Source organism: Anoplopoma fimbria, chromosome 16 (assembly GCF_027596085.1).
Source record: "Anoplopoma fimbria isolate UVic2021 breed Golden Eagle Sablefish chromosome 16, Afim_UVic_2022, whole genome shotgun sequence".
NCBI classification, from domain to species: Eukaryota; Metazoa; Chordata; class Actinopteri; order Perciformes; family Anoplopomatidae; genus Anoplopoma; species Anoplopoma fimbria.
This window is the reverse complement of record NC_072464.1, coordinates 12,969,795-12,987,899: the sequence shown is the minus strand read 5'-3', so window position 1 is coordinate 12,987,899 and position 18,105 is coordinate 12,969,795. Positions and strand designations below refer to the sequence as shown.

The window sequence follows — 18,105 nt, the reverse complement described above, 5'->3', positions numbered from 1 at the left end:
ATTGTTATTATTATTTATTTGACGATTTGTTAATAATAATAATAATAATAATAATAATAATAATAATAATAATAATAATAATAATAATAATAATAATAATAATAATAACATAAATAATGTTAGCGAATCTTGACATGTCAAGAGGTGTCTTATATGTTTGTGTTTTCCTTGACTCCATCAGGTTCTTCGGACCCAGCCCCAGCGTCGCCAATCGGCTTCCCTCTCGGAGAGAGTGGACCAATCAGCGACAGTCTTCGATGAATATTCATGAGTCCGAGATTCAAACCTTTGAGCGAGTTTGTCTTGGTCCACAACATCATACCTAGGACTTTTCACAGGAACAAACTACATTTTCTTATGAATGGAAAGAGAAAAAATCAGTTCGGCTTAAATTGGGACCCATCCCTCACTGAGATCATAGGAGGAAAACAACAAAAGCCACACAAGGGGAACCGCCAGAAGAGATGACAATGACTACAATTCCAGAAAGTCTTAATAGCCCTGCCTCAGGAAAAACCGTTTTCATGGAGTTTGGATCCCCGAGTCAACAAATGTCGCCTTCCTCCATGTCTCACGGACACTATCCAATGCACTGTTTACATGCTGCAGGTCATACCCAGCACGACGGCTACAGTCCAGCCGCGTCGTTCCCCAGGTCTCTGGGTTATCCATACGTGAACTCTGTCGGCAGCCATTCCTCCAGTCCATATCTCAGCACAGTACAGACCTACCAAAACAGCTCGGCGCTCACGCAGACGCGGTTAGAGGAGACAGGTAAGTGTGCGACCGCAATCTTTGGCATCTAAATATGAACTTTTTCTGTGTTGGCACGGCTGTGTTATCTGTATGCAGCCCGTCGCTGCAGCTAAAAAAAAAGACGACCCAGATGTTGGAATTAGGCTCGGTAATTATTATTGCGTAACGCTATAAACAATGTATGCAATTAAGGGCAATTATACCTAAAGTACAGCCTGTAAAACTTGCAGTGAGTATTCAAAGCTGTCTCCTCATCCTCTTTCTGTTTCTCCTCTCAGCGCCAGAAGCAGAGAAAAACACAGTGGTGGAGGGCGGAGAGGTCCGGTTCAACGGCAAAGGGAAGAAGATTAGAAAACCAAGGACTATCTATTCCAGTTTACAACTTCAAGCTCTAAACAGGAGATTTCAACAAACTCAGTATTTGGCATTACCGGAGAGAGCTGAGCTCGCAGCGTCGCTGGGTCTCACTCAGACACAGGCAAGTCCACGACACACCGACACACACGGACAGCTCCACTCTGCAGGAGGAGTTGTTTTTTATTTTTTTTATTTTTTTAAATTACACCTTTTAAATGTATTTATTTTCTTTCCTCTACAGGAATTATTATTATTATTATAATTATTATAAATGAATATAATTCATCAAACAATGAAATATTGTTTGACACCAAATTATGGGTTTATTCTGTTTTTTATTTATTTACTGAATATGACCCCGTCCTTCATGTGTTCATTCCCCTCGACATCTTGATACAGTAAAAGCATTTTATAATCAAGGCCAAGATATTGATATAGGCCAATTGAAAAAAAAAAAAACGTGTTGCTCTTGACTTTGCACAATGAAACCTGTTGCGTTCGTAAAAGTGCCTAATTATTCATTATATATTATTAACAAGTCAATTTATTCTAATCATTTCTTTTTTTTTTTTTTTGTTGGTCTCTCCAGGTGAAGATCTGGTTCCAGAATAAACGCTCTAAATTCAAGAAGCTGATGAAGCAGGGTGGGGGCACCATCGACACCGCCGCTTTGGCCACCGGCCGCGGCCTGTCGAGCGGCTCTCCCTCCGCGGTGCCACCTGTCTGGAGCTCGGCCTCCACCGTGAAGACGTCGGTGACGACCGGCTCTTACATCCCCAGCTACACCTCATGGTACCCGACGGCACACCAAGAGTCTATGCAACAGTCACAGCTCATGTGAACAGAAAACGACCTCAGCCCTCGACTCTGACCATGGCTTGTGTATCACGGCGATGAAGGGGCCTCAGCGCGGCCCGGCACTGATAACAGACAACAACAACAACAACAACAACAACAACAACAACAACAACAACAAGAAACTCCGGAGTTTGCTGCCGCCAGCTGACACAGTGGCCTCTTCATACCGGAAGAGACGGCAAGCAGCTATAAGAAGAAGAAGCAGGGAGAGCTAAGAGACTGGAAAGGCTCGCAAAGCGCCCAAAGGGCAACAAGTCTGTGACAGTCAGCGGAAATAGATGACCAATGGATTTTTTTTTTTTTTTTTTTTTTTTTTTTATATAGCTGCTGTTCATCACTTTTGTGGCAGTTTCTTTTCTTTTTCTTTTTTTTGTAAATCATACTTGTGTGAGTTATTCTGTTTGTGAGAAAACACGTGTTTGTTTACACCAGATGTTGGGCCCAAAGTGATGATGACCTGAAATCAATCTGCATTCATTTAAAACAGTTAAAGGTTCCTTCTTTTTTACCAAATAATGATAATTAATACATTTCACCATTATGCTTATACAGCACACTCAACCAACCAACCAACCAACCAACCCCAGGGCATATTGTGCAAAGCCTCATCTCGCTACTATGTTGTTTATGTGTTTGTTATTTAAGTTAAATTATTCAGACTAGTTTTTTTTCTGTTGATGTCAGTCTTTGTTCATTTTGTAAGTGTGTTTTTGAAATAACAACACTGTGTTGTTAATGCTGCACTAACGCAAGCAAAGCTTTTCTATGCCGTGCCCCGATGTTATGTGAAAAATGTAAAAGGCCTGACAATTTGCTGCTTGAGAAAAAAAAAGAATTATTCTGAGGGTGAGCAGCTCATTTGTCACTGTATTTTGTACATAATTTTCAGACGTTTTTTGTGCTGTACTGGATACGCTGTGAAACAGGGTTTTAGGCTTTCTGTATTCGTCGAGATGTGTTTAGTCAACATAGAAAATATTTAGTTTTGTATTGATCACTTTAATTTATTTATCTGTTTCTGAAGTTTATGTACATAATGTGCAAAGTTTCAAAAGCAGTAAAATAATGATTTAAATTATGTCAAGAAAAGGTGTCTGATTCAACCCCCCCCTCTTCACTCCTCCATCCTCATCTCATGTGAAAAGAAAAGGCTTCTTCAGCATGGTGCAGGTTTAATGTGAGCTGACACAAAGCAGTATCATGTTGGTTATTGTAGCAGACACCGTGTGAGCTGCAAAAGGCGCGTCGGTTAGATTTATGGTGGTGTTTAGCATCCAGCCTACATGGGCTCCTGCTGCTGCTGCTCACTGGTTGCAGATGTTGTCAAACATCTGGGGCGACCTAAGAATTATAGATATCTGACGTTGAATTAAAAAAAAAAACCTCAATGCATCTACACGAAAACGGGTGATGTATGCATTTTACGTCGCCTACTAAAAGAAGACCAGCTATAAATGCAGAAACCACTGGCACTCATTCTGGCCGATATAAGCTGCTTTATTTGTGATTTAACCGTCGCGGTGCGGGAGACCCGGATTCGTTTAACATCGCTTATTTCTTTTTAGCTTTTCTTAAAGATAATCTTCTTACAATTTGTCTTTCTACAAATCCCTATTTTGTGCCATGAATGGGAGAGATCAATTGTGCGTGTTAAGTGAATAATCGCGCAAAGAGGCAGGTGCTGCTGCTGCAAAAAAGAAAAAGAAAGAGAAAGAGTGGATGAGCAGCGGGACAACAGGACGGATCAGAGGGAGATCAGTGAAAGTGGAAAGTTCAAAGGCCGTCTTGTTTGAACTTCACACTTTATTCATTAACTCTAGTTTCACGATGAAGTTAGCCTTTTTTTGGTTTAAAATGCATTTTAAATATGTGTGTTTTGCTTGCATTTTATTTATAGTGTTTTTTTGTTTTTTTTTTAATGCCAAAAGAAACTAAACTGCCCGTGACACAGGTGGAATAATCTGTCCATTCAAACATCGTAGTGGACGTTTAAACATGCAGAAATAATAATGAAAAAGGAGTACGTGGGAAAAACAACAGAACATAACATAGGTCTAAAAGGGAGAAACATTTTTAAAAAAGAATTCAAAAATGTATCTGAAATGTTGCTGTTTTTCCTGAAAAGAAACAAAGAATGAAACAAAGAAATTCAGATGCACAACTTGTAGCCAACTCGCTCTCATCCAGCTTCAATGTCCCTATGAATATATACATGTTATGCAATTGTAATGACAAATTCGATCCAATCTATGCTGTTTGCAAAGCTCCCCTTTTACACGGTCCAGCCTAAGAACCAATTATTTTCGCATGTGTTTCATTTATTTATTGCTAAAAGGACAAATAAGACCATCATGATGGATAATCATTATTATTATTATTATTATTATTATTATTATTATTATTATTATTATTATTATTATCATTATTATTATTATTATTATTATTATTATTATTATTATTATTATTATTATTATAAATACTATTATATGAATGCTGGTGCAGTCTTGATACAGCAACCATCAGTTTAAAAAACATTAAGCTGTCTCTATTGTTATTTTAATGCAAAACTCAGAACATATACAGTCCTTTTGCCCACAGAAGAAGAATAGGCCTATATTTCCATACCATTAAGAAAGAGTATGAATTGTGCTGCTGCTGTGGTGAACATAAACCTGCCTACCTAGCCCCAGAAAGGCGCAGCTGCACACCCAAGAGGGTCAGCGTTATTTCGCTGTATTCTCCTCTTGATTATACGAGCTGGGCCCATCAAACCCAGCATAATTACAGTAATTTCGCCCTTATTTATTCTAATGCAGTTTCCTATCTCTGAGGTAATTATGAGCATTTTTTTTTTTTTTTTTCCTCGCACGGAGGATCTTTCTGCTTTGACAAAAGAGATAGTGCTCTGAAAGAAATGTGCTCCTGCAGCAATGGGGGGGGGGGGGGAGGGGGGGGGGGGGGGGAGAAAGCGAAATAGGTGAGCTGCCCCATTTCGTCACTGTTCCCTTAGACTTAGCTTAAGGCTGGCAAATTGCTTGCAGGTGTACACATCACAGAGTTTTCAATGCGAAGAGGCCTCAAAATTAGCAAAGCACAATGTAAGAGTAATGAGAGCAGCGACTAGAATGAAATCGACTTGTGTGTCTCCCCTTCCTTACATCCTCTCAACGGATGTCTTTGCTATAGGACTTTTTTTTTAATCACAAAACCTGCACACTGAATACACTGGAGACTTTAATAAAAAAAAAAAAAAACACATTTCTAGCCTAAGATTTTACTTGCAAGGAAACCAGTCAGTTTAATACCATGGAAAATCAATCAATTCAAGCCTGTTTCCTGTTTTTGCCACTTTCAATGAATATTTAAGATTATAAACATTTAATACACACCTTTGAGCTTGAAATGAAGAGGCAAGATCCCTCTCAGGATCTCGTAAAAAAGTAGCATGGAGGAAGATGAGTAGCAGCATCCTGCAGCACAGATACAAGATGAGCGCATAAATCCCACATAAATGTGTCCCATGTGTTGGTCTCAGCTTTAGCAGCAGGGTTCAGAATATGACTGAAAATGTCTGCTTTATTTCTCCTCTTTATAGCTGTTGGGGGAAAAAAAATGTAGATTATTAGCATAAATGTTTACTCCTCATTACGCTGATGACATTGTGCACTCGAGATCTTGGTAATCTTTGGGGTAAATTATGAGTATTTTTTTTTTTAATTTAAAGCAGCAGTTACCATGCAATTCAGGCTAATTCTGCGTAGGCTTCACACGGATATAATTATCGTTGAGTCAAGATGTTAGGCTAAAAAATATGCATTGATATCCCCATTTATTATGTACATTCAACTTTGACAATTTTGATGCTTGAAATAGCGGGAAATTGTCTTGTGTAAAAAATAACACCCCATATTAGGACATCTAAAATTGCGAAGAATTATATAGTAATTGCAGGCTTTCAGATTTGAAAGCCAATGCTCAAACCAGAGCAAATGTGGATGAAATTACAGATCAGGGTATAAATTAGGATAGGGGGTATGGCATTTACAAGTAAGCTGGAGAAATGCAAAAGTGGGCCTATAAACCACAGTAGCTCTTATCCATGAAGGACATAAAACATAAAACATCCAAAAATAATCAATTATTTTATTTTGTTATTGACGAAATTGATTTAAAAAAAGGGAGGTGTTCATAAGTCTGTGCTGTCATAGCTAAGTAAAGCCACTAATAAGGGAAAAGCATTATTTCAGTCCACGGTTTAGTGATCATGAGGGCCTGCCATAACACATGCACTTATATTCCCTGTACAGTAACATTATGGACAAATTACATTTTCAAATGTCCACATAAAGGGATCTCCAGGCTCATAAATACATATGTTAATGCAATGTGTTGGCGCACAGCAGACCTGCTGCAGGCCTGGGATCTGATTCTGTCAGCTCCAGGGAGGAGGCTCCATCACAGAGATATAGCAACCGCTGACAAGCTACAGTCCTAATTATGTAGGCTGCAAGGAAACGATCCCACTTTATGGCCCGTGTGAGTTTGAAGGGAAGCGCGTGGGTAAGACAGTGATGATCATGAATGAGAACTAAGTGATGGGACTGTGTATTAATAATATCCCCCCCCCCCCACCACCACCACCCCCATCTATCTAAAAAAGCTCAAATACACTAGACTTTACAGGCAGCAATAAATGTAGTTTTTTTTGGACTTGTGCCTGTACCGGGGCCCTGTGAGCCTCATAAATAATGTAGGTCAACGTGCTCGTCCTCAGAGATCAGAGGCTTTTCACGTCAGCCTGCTTGTGTGGGACGTGAGAAATGTTTCCATGATGCTTTCCCTTCAGGCTGTGCTGGAACTGGCTCCTCTCCTCTCTTTCCCTCTTGTTAGGCTGAGTTCATAAAACGTCTGGAAAGCGACTCGCTGACTCCACAGAGTCTGAGGAGCCCGTGCTCGTTCATACCCACCCTCATCTTCCGATCTCGCATGCCAAGGCGTGCTGTTGTGTTGCCTCCTCCTCCTCCTCCTCCTCCTCCTCCTCCTCCTCCTCCTCCTCCTCCTCTTCCTCCTCTGAGGCTGCGCCCCGGGCCCCCTCAGCCTGCCTGAGCGAGCTCCAGCTAAGTTAACGTAGTTGCGGTGCGATAAGGCTTTCAACTTTGCTCATCAGCTTATTATCTATTGCGACCACTCATACAAGTAACTATAGTTTAAATGAAGCAGAGTAACACGTCTGCTTGCAACCGGGCTCCCGTTTAAGAAGTCAGAGAGTTGTCCTGGGTTCAATTTGTAATATTGAATTTATTTTTCTGAAATGTAATAAAATTGACGTGAGAAAATATTGCACCTCCACCAAGCGTTCATTTTACGCTTTAGTGCATAACCTTAATTGCTGTAAAATGAAGTAGGCTCAAATTTAATTAAAAATAAGTAAGAAATGAAATAGAGTCCAAATGCATTAGGCTAATTGCAAAACGAATAAGACAACACCAATTCTCCCCAGTACATCCATAAATGACTGTAAGGGAAAGCAAAAGAGAAATGCACGTGCACAGAAAACATTTGTGGAAAGAAAAGGAGGGATGCATATTCACAGAAAACATTTTTATTTTAAATAACGTCTGGCCATATATAGAACATTGCTAAAATAAATAAGACAAAAATACAATTAAGTGTGATACAAGTAGCCTAAATCAGAGGGTGGGACAATCAGTAGCTTAAGGTGGTTCATGGATTTTGCACCAATAGCCTAATAAAAAGAGTCAAAGTAACGTGGGCTATTCAAAAGCTGTGGTAAAATATTTACAAACATGGATTCACTTACCCCCCCCCCCCCCTCCTCCCCCCATAGGCCTATATTCAAATCAACTTGACATAAGGAATGGATAAAAGGTACACCGTTTCATCGCACAACAAAATGAGGTCATATTGAAAAAGGCACGATACAGTTGACTTGTGCTACATCTGTGACAGGTTGTCCTGCGATGAATGTTTTGTTTTTGCACGTATGGCAGAAAAAAAGTGACGCCCCGCGTAAAAGTAGGCATGCGCCCTGGCTTGCTTTGGGTAATAGTGGTTCACTCGTCCCTCTACATAAACAAAAATAAATAAATACAAAAATAACTGTAGAAATCTGTGACTACCACTTTCTAGAGCCAAAAAAACCCCCCAAAAAACAAACTGGCAAGGTCCACGAGCCTGTCTGGCCCCACTAACTGTTCCTAGATGTTTGTGCGTAATGTTCGCATTGCGCACACACGAGGTCTGTAAAATGAAGGTTATGGCATTTGTTTTTTTGTTTGTTTGTTTATTCACCAGTATTGTCCGATTTAAAAACCCTTTGTTTTTATCTTTCAGTATATCGTCCCAGCGCTTATGGCGGGGTTGTGGTGGTGCTGGATCAGAGGCGGCTGCAGATGCGTCGCAGAGTTCGTGGTTGAGTACCAGGAGTAGTTTGCCAAAAACGATGAAGGCGCAGACGTGTTGGGAGGGCTGCTGCTCTGAGGTAAACTGGAGTTGACACTATTCATTCTTTGAGTCTGTGGAAAGTCCCAGGCAGAAATTGGCGGAGACGTGCAGGGGGGTGATTCACTGGACCCAATCTGTAGATCTGGAGGGATTTCACCACTTTTCCACAACTTCTTGAATTTTGACCGGCGGTTTTGGAACCAGATTTTGACCTAAGACACAAGAGTAAAATGGATTAATCGTTATTTTCCAGCTCAAATCCACCAAATCGTTATAATATCTTTCAAACAGACTTGATTTGACTTATTTGACAGCATATAACGTCTTGGACCCACCTGTGTTTGCGTGAGGCCCATCGATGCCGCCAGCTCGGCCCGCTCAGGTAGCGCCAAATACTGCGTCTTTTGAAACCTCCGCTGAAGTGCAGCCAGTTGGAAGCTGGAGTATATGGTCCGAGGTTTCCTGACCTTCTTTGGTTTTCCATTAACCATCCGGATTTCTGGCTCGCGCTCTTCTTTTTCTGTGGGAACATTAAAAAAAAAAAACATTTCAAGTTATGCATGAAGAATATTTTATTATTTTTTTCAGTTGCATAGCACTGTGAATTATTTTTGCACGGCCATCCGTTTGTGTGTAGCAGTGATGTGTAGGCTACACCTGATAATGTATTTGGTTTCTATCAGATTTGTGTATTAAAATGCCGAGAGAAAAAAAAATCAGAGGTAGTGGAAGTTTGCATAAGATTCGTGTTTAACAATAGGCCTACATTAATTGAACATTCACTATCGTTTTTTTTTTGTGCGTATCTGACAAGTTGGCTGCGTCATTTCTGAACACATAATAGTCTTATTATCTTGTCCATTATGTGTTATTCAAGATTCAACTTGTTCTTCATACAGTTCATGCAATAAGCACATTTTTGAAGTTTGGTCTCAGACAAAAGGATGGAATTAATAAAAAATATAGCCTAATAAAAAAATAAAAAATAGTTTCTTTACCTGTATCGGTTGGAGCAGGAGATGGGTTGGAGCCGTAGGAGCTGTATGCACCATACGATGAGTTGAACCCAAGGTCGTACGACTTTGCGTTGTATGTCATGGTGCTCGTGGCGTGGCCGTGGTACTGGTAGGAGCCGAGCTGGCCGAACGGAGACCCGTGGCCAGGCTGCTGGTTGTTGTAGTAGCTGCTGTCCGTCGCAGTGGACACCGGCAGAGTTGGAGAGTCCTGCGATTTATGCAAACTGTGGTAATTGCTTGAGGTAATCTGGTTCGAATGCATATCAGTATTTAAATTCTCAAAAACCCCGGTCATCTTCTAGTTGGAGCGGAGCAGCTTGGTAACCTATGCGCAAAAAAAAAAAATCACAAAAATAAAAAAAAAATCACAAAAATTGCGAAACTGCAAGCAGAAAAACACGACTCAAATCTTCGACTGATGACACCTTTTTGTGGATCGAAACGCATCCCCGTGTAAAACTGTGGCAAAATCAGCGGAAGGTGTGTCCCTCTCTCAGTGCCTCTCTTCTCTGCTGTACGGCCGGTGGTGGGAGCACATTTATGAGAGAGGGAGCGCTGCTGTGTCTGAGGCAGCCAATGAGTAGAGGCTGCACGCATCACTACTCCCCACCGCCTCCACCCTCCATTATTCGCTCAGGTCCGTCTGGCCCGGTTGTCTGCAGAGAGTATTCTCTGAGAGCATCTCAAAGGAAGCAGAGAAAAGTTCCTGCAGGCCCAACATGTCTGGTACTATAACACAGACTTTAGCCATTTGTGCGCAATCGGCCGTCTAAATGCTTGCTGGATAAAACGTGACTTCAACATATGTCATGTACTTGACTACACAGCAGTGGAAGGCACAGTTAAATTACCACAAATTCGTTGTCTATTGTTTTGCAGTTAGACCAGTTCATTCGAATTTTACGCTTGTCAGTAATGCAGATTTATGTCTGTTTGTGTGTTTTGGTGAAACCTGGGTTAACCCTAACCCTTTTTTGTGTCATTTTTGTTCACATTTTGGACTAAAATAAGCTCAAAACTAAGTGCAGAGTAGTCTGCAAATTGAGTTGGAACCACACAGAGAAAGGGAGGCACACTTGGGGTAGGTCTAGGTCAAAGGGGGATCTAAATGTGTTGATACTAAATTAAACCCAATATGATGCTCAAACTGGTGACAACAGGAAATAACTACAGCGCCCCCAGGTGTTGGAAATCTGACTTACTACTTGTCTGCAATGAGCACAAAGCAAACACATAAACCACCTAATAAACAAACTCCTACGTGTGAAGAGATTCACAGAACTATGGTTCACCACAACAGGTTTATATTGAGTCCAAAGTGTTGGTGATGTGTTTAGTTCTCCTGAAATACAAGAGTTAATGTGATGACACAGTTGTTGAGGCGCCTGTGTTCACCGCCACAGGATGGCAGCATAGTTTATTTTATTAACACAACTGGGACAGAGTTACTTAGTTTTCTGTAAGGCCACTGCCATGTATTGATCAGACTTAGCTGCAAATTGTCAACTTGTTTTTTTTTGTTTTTTTCTGTTGGGTACAGCATCACAAAGAACTCCAGACAGTGTCATGAATATACAGGGCTTGACAAAGTAACACTTTTACAATCTAATGCAAGCCAAGCCAATAGCCCAATACTATCTTTATTAAGCTTTTCTGTCTGTGAAATAAATGTTGAACTATGGTAACTTTGAGGTTATGAACTTTTTGGTATATTGTCCTCGATATTTTGAAATTACACAATGTAATAAAACACCAAAGTCAAAGTCTCAACTAAAATTGTATAATAACTTTAAAACATTCAATCCATTGGAACATCACCGATTTCAAGCAAACAAAAATAACAAAAAAAATGAAACCTTGCGTAAAGGGGCACTCCAGTAACTTAAGTCTTGCTGGATCCTACAAATACTATAATGCATATTGATAGTGATTTACCAGAAATATCCTAGTAAACACCCATATATTTCAACCTCAGTACACCCAGTTTGAAACGCTGGCTTTCTGTTATAAATAACTAGATACCTGAGTATCTGAGTATTCCTCCCTATGACAGATGAACTAATGGTCACGTGTGACATTGGTTGAATGTCCCTTTTCATTTCTATAGTCTGGGGAAGCCTTAATTAATTAATTAGTTGGGGTTGCATTTCAGTGAATGATTCTTTTTTTGATCCATTTCATTAGACTTTTTTATTATTTTCCTTTATTCTGCCCATTTCCCAATGAGGGCATGATGGGACCCCATAGATCCAGTCCAGGGAGGCCTCTATCTGCCCATTGTTTCACTTAAAAAGCATGCAATCCTCTTCCACCATGGGTCAGTGGGGCTGCATGTCACTGCTCATTAGTGGAGTACAGTCTCTGTATTCAGCTGCCAGGCATTAGAGCCAGAGTGAGCAAAAAATCTGTTTCTCTGGAAGACTGTTTCTCTAATTTACTATTCTCATAGTTAACAGCTGAAGTCACATGAGCAATTATCTTCTCTGTTCAGTTTGCTTTTCGTCAAGGTGCAGGTGCGTTTTCTGTCCCTGGAAAAAAGGCCTTTTCCCGATGCGAGCTAAACATGTTTGAGTGAAAAAACACATTGGAGTGTTTAAGATATTGAGCTATTTACCAAATGTAAAAAAGTAAACTGCATCTAAATTGATTATAAGAATAAGGATGTTCCCCTGGAGAATGCACGAGTCATCAGATTTTTAGATGGTGTTCAGGAAGGATTTCACAACATAGTTCCACAATCTTAGAGTTCAGGGTCAACATCTGGATATGCCAAAACATTCATAACAGCAGTGTGTTGACTGCATGGCAACATAGCTCTTATCATACCTTTTCTTTCTGCCTTTCATGAAATAGATGGTTGCTGTTGCTGCTTAAGTTCTTGACAATCACACCCAGTTGGTTGATTATAATTCCAATCCTCTGCTGCAGTGCAGCTGGTGTATTGGATCATCCCAGTGTTCAATGACATGAAAATGATGCCAAATGACGGGACACAGATGTAAGCTGCTTTTTCATGCAATCAAAATTCCCATTTTTACAGGAGCTTCTTTTGACTTGACCTTTAGCACAAGAGCAAGAAATCCTTACATATATATTCAGCTTCTTTTCTTCCTGTGTATAGTGTCTCATCTTTGTTCATTCCCGGTGTAAAGAATTACAAAACGACACTTTACATAATAAAAGCACTTCTCTATGTCTTTTGCTCTGCTATCAATAATTCAACCATTGAAATAAATATCCATTATTTATCATTTCTTGACTTCTAGAAAAGATGGCAAGCTGCCACACATTATTAAAGATGTACATCTATTGTGAGTATAAGTCTGAACAGAGCACACAACGTTTTGAATCAAAAGCTGCAAACAAGTGACAAAAGGTCTCATAACCGTACAGGAGACAAATACAGTATGTCATACAAGCAGCATGGTTATAATGTAGCCTGTTTCAATCACCATTGAATTACAGCCTCTGGATCATTTCAAGAGAAAAACATGCGCTCATGAAAGGAAACACTGGCTGATATTGACATTTTGTCTTGAGGAATCAAAGTGCACAAAACAGGAAGTCATTGTGAAAGATAACAATCTGTTATGTTTTTGTGTTGCAGAAGCTGAAAAGGCAGACAAAAGCTGAGATCCTTTCAATGAAACACCATTTATCAGGACTCTTCCCATAATGGATATGCTCCTGTGCACATAGTAGAAAGTCTGAAATCTTAAATAAACCTGAAAAGATGTTAATTTTATGTTCTGCATAATCTGCCATAACTGTGTGCAAAACAATGATGCCCCAGTAAAAAAGAAGTGTAGTTTTCCAGAACTAAAATACACTAATAGCACAGAAAGTGTGTTAAATGTACTGTATATTACTGTGTACTATTAACAGTATATTTCTTGTATTTTCATTAAAGTACATTTTTATCCAACAAAGTTTCAAAATGCACGTTGTTTTTGGTGGACTACTACTGAGTATATTAACATAGCAATACAACTCAACTCATGAATATACTTATACATTATTTTTTGAGTACATTGCCTATTGTACTAACACTTTTCCCCCATGCTGTAATGATCTTTGTACTGAGGTACATTTTTATTTAAATACCAGCAAGTAATTAGCGTTTCACCTAAGCTGTATTCTACTATACATATTAGAAAAGTGTATTCATATTTGGTAAGATGGAGTACACAAAAATACATGAAAAATATAACGTTATTATATTTTAGCACATCTTGAGTGCAGTTTTTAAAATGGATAAGTATTTATATCTATGTACAACTTCAGTAGTTTCAGTTTTAGGCAAACTTACTTTGACTTAATAAAATATACAACATATCAAATAATAGTAATATGTCAAAATGTTTTTTAAACTTAAATCTGGTAAATGGATGTCAGGTGCTTTTCATGATGTATTGTACTCAGGGTCAACAGAGGCAGTAATGGTTTCTAGCTCAGCAGAGATTTGGCTGTTGGTGGGTTTCGCTGATCTCCTGCTGGGTCTACTGGAGCATACATCACCTTGGCAACTCACCCTTTTAGTGAGATCAAATTATACTGCTAAGATTTTCAGCTTTGGCTTTAAAGTTAAATACCTCCATGAAAAGCTTCCAAACAAACCAGAAACAGTAGGAGGGTTTTTTTCCCCCATTGTTTTTCAAAATGCTTTTAAACTTTAGCCCAAGTCGCAGAGTCAGCAAATATGAGGGGCACAAATCAAGCTTGTGTGCTTCTTGCAAACATGGAAATGATTCACCAAGTGTTTCTTGACCTCTCCGTCTGAAAGGTTGAGCTTATACTGCGGGGCTGCAGACGTGAGTGGAGGTGAAGTTGTAAACCACTCAGCATGGTGTTCATGATTGAACATGTGTTTCCTAAGAATTAGTCATGGTGGCTCTTCCTCTGAAGAGAAGTTATTTTTAACCACAGGCAGTGAATAACAATTGAAAGGAAGTGTTCGGTTTTTGAGCCCATAACAAGAATAAAGAAAAGGCAGAACAAAATTGATCCTTTGCTGATATATATTTTTAAAAAAAAACATAACTTAATCTTTATACATTTTTGAGTGATTGAAACATACCCACAACCTCTTTGTCACTGAAATATTGCAAAAACAGCTTGGTGCATGATGTAAAAACACATTTCTTAGTTCCTCATGAAAATTGTGTTACGTGAAAGATTGGTGGAGATGGTTCTCACAAAATAACTCAAGTAAATTCCCTGCCAGCTATATGATTATCATGACATAACGATGATACACCCTTTGCAATTCCTTCACACCAATGCAAAAAACAGGTTCGCATTTTACAGGGATAACAAAGGAATCCCCAGAATTCCATGTGTCATCTGCACGTCCTGCCTGAGAAAGAATTTAGAGAGGTCTGCGAGGTTCCGCTCCCTTCATTGTTGATTCAGTGGCACACCCCCCACCCAGGACCCATAAATGGAGGCAGTCCTTTGTGCGAGGGGAGTGGAGCAGATTTACTGCGGATGGTCTCCCTACAAAGGGCCACGGCACTGTCACAACAGCACCAGGATCAGCTGCTCCCTCTTTCACACAGTATGATTTAACGCCATGCTTCACACAACCACTGATGCAGACACAACATCAGCAGTCACTCAGCATCCATGGACCTCTAAGACTTAGTTTGTACTTACTTACTTTTGCTTATTCTATTAACTCAAGTCTTGCTGTCCATGTAAGTCCAATAATTACCTAATTTCTTAATTTCCCCCGCTGGTCATATTTTATGTCATCACAGATTTTTGTGTAGAGTCGGAAAAGTAATACATGATTTTACATGCTCATTATCAGCAGGGTTGGTCATGGACTTTAATCTATTAGAAGTTATTTTGCAACAACAGCCATCTGTTTTAACTTTGCATTGCGTTCATTAGAAGGGTTTTTTGGCACACCAGCCGCCCCCCCACAAAAAATGCGTAGGCCAACTGTGCATTTTGGGAATGCTGCCCTTGTCTCTCCTACAACTTTTGGGTTTGGTTTCCTCCACCAGCCTCAGTTATGTTGACTTCATTACTGTGAAACAGAAGGAGTTGGCCCTTCTGTCTTACCAGGGTTTTGAGTTTCAGAGCTCTTAAAACATAATCATTTCAGCATGATGGTGGCAAATCAGTGAAATCCAACCTTTACCACTGGCACCACTGTCGTTGTGAGTCTTCCAGATTGCAGCCAAAGATGTAAAATCCTCACATGATTGCTAAATAAGCATGGAATGTTATCAATTTAACATGCCACCATGTGCTGTATAAATGTCTTCATCAATTAGACTGTGCCTAAACTAAAGTATTACAGATATCCTGCGTTTAAAGTAGCAACACCCATCTGTTTGCATTGCATTGTGGTCATCACTATGGTTTTATGCCCATGACAACTGTGCATCTTGGGCATGTTTCCTTGCCTCTCTGATAACTTTGGGGTTTGGTTTCCTCAACCAGTCTCTGTAATGTTGATGCACGGCTGTTAAACTCGAGAAGTTGGCAGTTACACTGTAATCATTTCAGCATGAAGTCAGTGTAATCCAACTGTCCATAATAATTACCATTTAAATCTCAACAAAAACCTTTGTTTATAGCTGTGATTTCAGTACCTTGTCCAGCTACAACACAATGTTCAGAAAGAAAAGACTCTGCAGGCTGAGGTTAATGACTGCATACAAGTATTACATATTTATATATAACTTTTCTGCAAATACAATGCTTTTAATAAAAAGACAAACTTTAAACATGCTGTTATTGTATACATTTACATAGATGATCTACTTAAGAATAAACAGGAAGGAGGTTTACCATTAAACAAAACATTTTGACATTAAAAGGTTTTAATAAAAACTGCCCTAAATATAAGAAACACCCTTTTGTTTCTCTGATTGAGACTTAGATAGGATAATCAATATTTAGCGTTAACTATGGAATATGTATGTAGGAGGCACTAGACAAGAAATGTGAGTCTTTATCCATAAATGAAACAGAATATCTTCACCAGTGATTTGACTAGGGGGCCACACAGACCTTTCTGAAGTCAGCGTTCATTCTGCTCGTACAAAAGTGCAGCTAATCTGTGAAGAAAGGCCTCGTCACCTGCAGGAGTCCACCTGTTGAACCTGCACCAGATCTCCGGTTTCTCTATTCTCACTGACCTGAGACAATACGAGACCAAGGAGCTTTACCTCCTCTCGCAGGTCACGTTACACAACCACCCAGGGCAAAAGTGGACATGAAAGTGCCGTTTGTGATGTTGGGTCAAACAAGGTAAAGGCAGATACACACCCTTTTGTTCACAGGGACACACACAGACCATACTTAGAAAGCAATTTCAAAAACCTTTTTTTTTTTGTTCTTTAGATTTATCTATTGCGCCAAAAGGGATTTAAGGTTTTGCAAGCATGCACGGATATGCTTACATTTGTCTTTCTTCTATATTGCACCTGTTCCTATAATAAAACATATAATGCATCGCAATAGACTACATACCATAAGCATGGATGATATGATGTGTATCTGTCTACATCAAAACTTTGAATTTGTTGCTTATCAATATTACTGTGAACTCTCAAGAATAACTATGCAATCAGTGTTAATCAGAGTCTTATTAATATTTAATTAAAATGAGGGGTATAATTTCAACAGTGAACAGTCAAGTTAAATGTGATGATTTAGTTTTGAAAGCAACAGGAAAATGAATCCATAAAAGAAATCATACAATGTCAATACACAGCACTGACAGCAGAATGGGATGTGAACAACTGTGCTTATAGTTAAGACTGTTATCCCCGACAGTGACAGGGAAGCCTGGTTGTATGAAGGATGTATCTTTGTCAATTAAATAATTAGTTCCCATTAGTGGGAAGCCTGTAGAAAAAGGTCAATGGACAGAGTGCATCAGTGAAGAGGCTTGTGATGATGCATCTAATGCATTTGTTACCAAACCCACGGCAACAGAGATGCCATTCACATATCTTACAACAGAAGCTCCCAAGTCATTTGCTGCAATTAGGAATGTGGTTAAGACCATGACCCCCCCTCAGCCACTGCCTGCCTGCATGCCAACACACATGCACACGCACACACACACACACACACACACACACACACACACACACACACACACACACACACACACACACGCTTTCTAACTTCAAACAATGCCCACATTGTGTTGTGTTCTGGTGAGGGATTGTTGGCCAGGCCAAACTCAAAAGAGTCAAACTTCACACCAGCTTCAACCACGTGCAGATACATTGATAAAAGTGAGCAGGCGATACAATGAAGCTGTTTTATGTTTCCTTCAGGTTTTAATCGGCCCACATCAATGCTGGTGGTGGGTGGAAACCTCAAACCTTTTAAATGTCAGCTTTTCAGTAACTGTGGAGATGATCCTTAAGGAGAGTTTATAGAGCCGTTTGTGAAAGCTTTTCTTTAACATCCAAAACTACAAAGATGAAATCTTGTAAATGAAATCCGTGTTGGGATGTCCTGACTATCTATCACATGTTTAATGAACACACAACCAAAAAACCTTTTCTATATAAGTATTAATTATTGATGGACATGGTCAGGTTAGCAGGTGTTGGTGATGAGGGTGTGCGTTAATATTTTATTAATTCATGAATGGTTGATCAACCCCCAAATAAGAGCT

At 39.6% G+C, this 18,105-nt stretch overlaps 2 protein-coding genes across 3 annotated transcripts; one reads left to right on the top strand and one right to left on the bottom strand.

Annotated features, from left to right (window-relative positions):
- The first annotated feature begins 464 nt into the window (after positions 1-464).
- On the top strand, positions 465-1,954 carry dlx1a (distal-less homeobox 1a). Of its 2 annotated transcripts, XM_054616028.1 has the most exons (3): positions 465-774; positions 1,035-1,234; positions 1,703-1,954. In XM_054616028.1, exons 1-3 carry the CDS (start codon positions 465-467, stop codon positions 1,952-1,954), a joined length of 762 nt encoding a protein of 253 aa, XP_054472003.1. The 2 variants fall into 2 exon arrangements, with proteins under 2 accessions (XP_054472003.1, XP_054472004.1); XM_054616029.1 differs by lacking the exon at positions 1,035-1,234 and having other exon boundaries at positions 1,703-1,725.
- A 6,367-nt stretch (positions 1,955-8,321) lies between these two features.
- On the bottom strand, positions 8,322-9,747 carry dlx2a (distal-less homeobox 2a). The gene is made up of 3 exons (XM_054616027.1): positions 9,435-9,747; positions 8,772-8,956; positions 8,322-8,648 (listed from the first exon to the last, which is right to left on the bottom strand). The coding sequence occupies exons 1-3, from the start codon at positions 9,745-9,747 to the stop codon at positions 8,322-8,324; spliced, it is 825 nt and encodes a 274-aa protein (XP_054472002.1).
- Between the last annotated feature and the right edge of the window lie 8,358 nt (positions 9,748-18,105).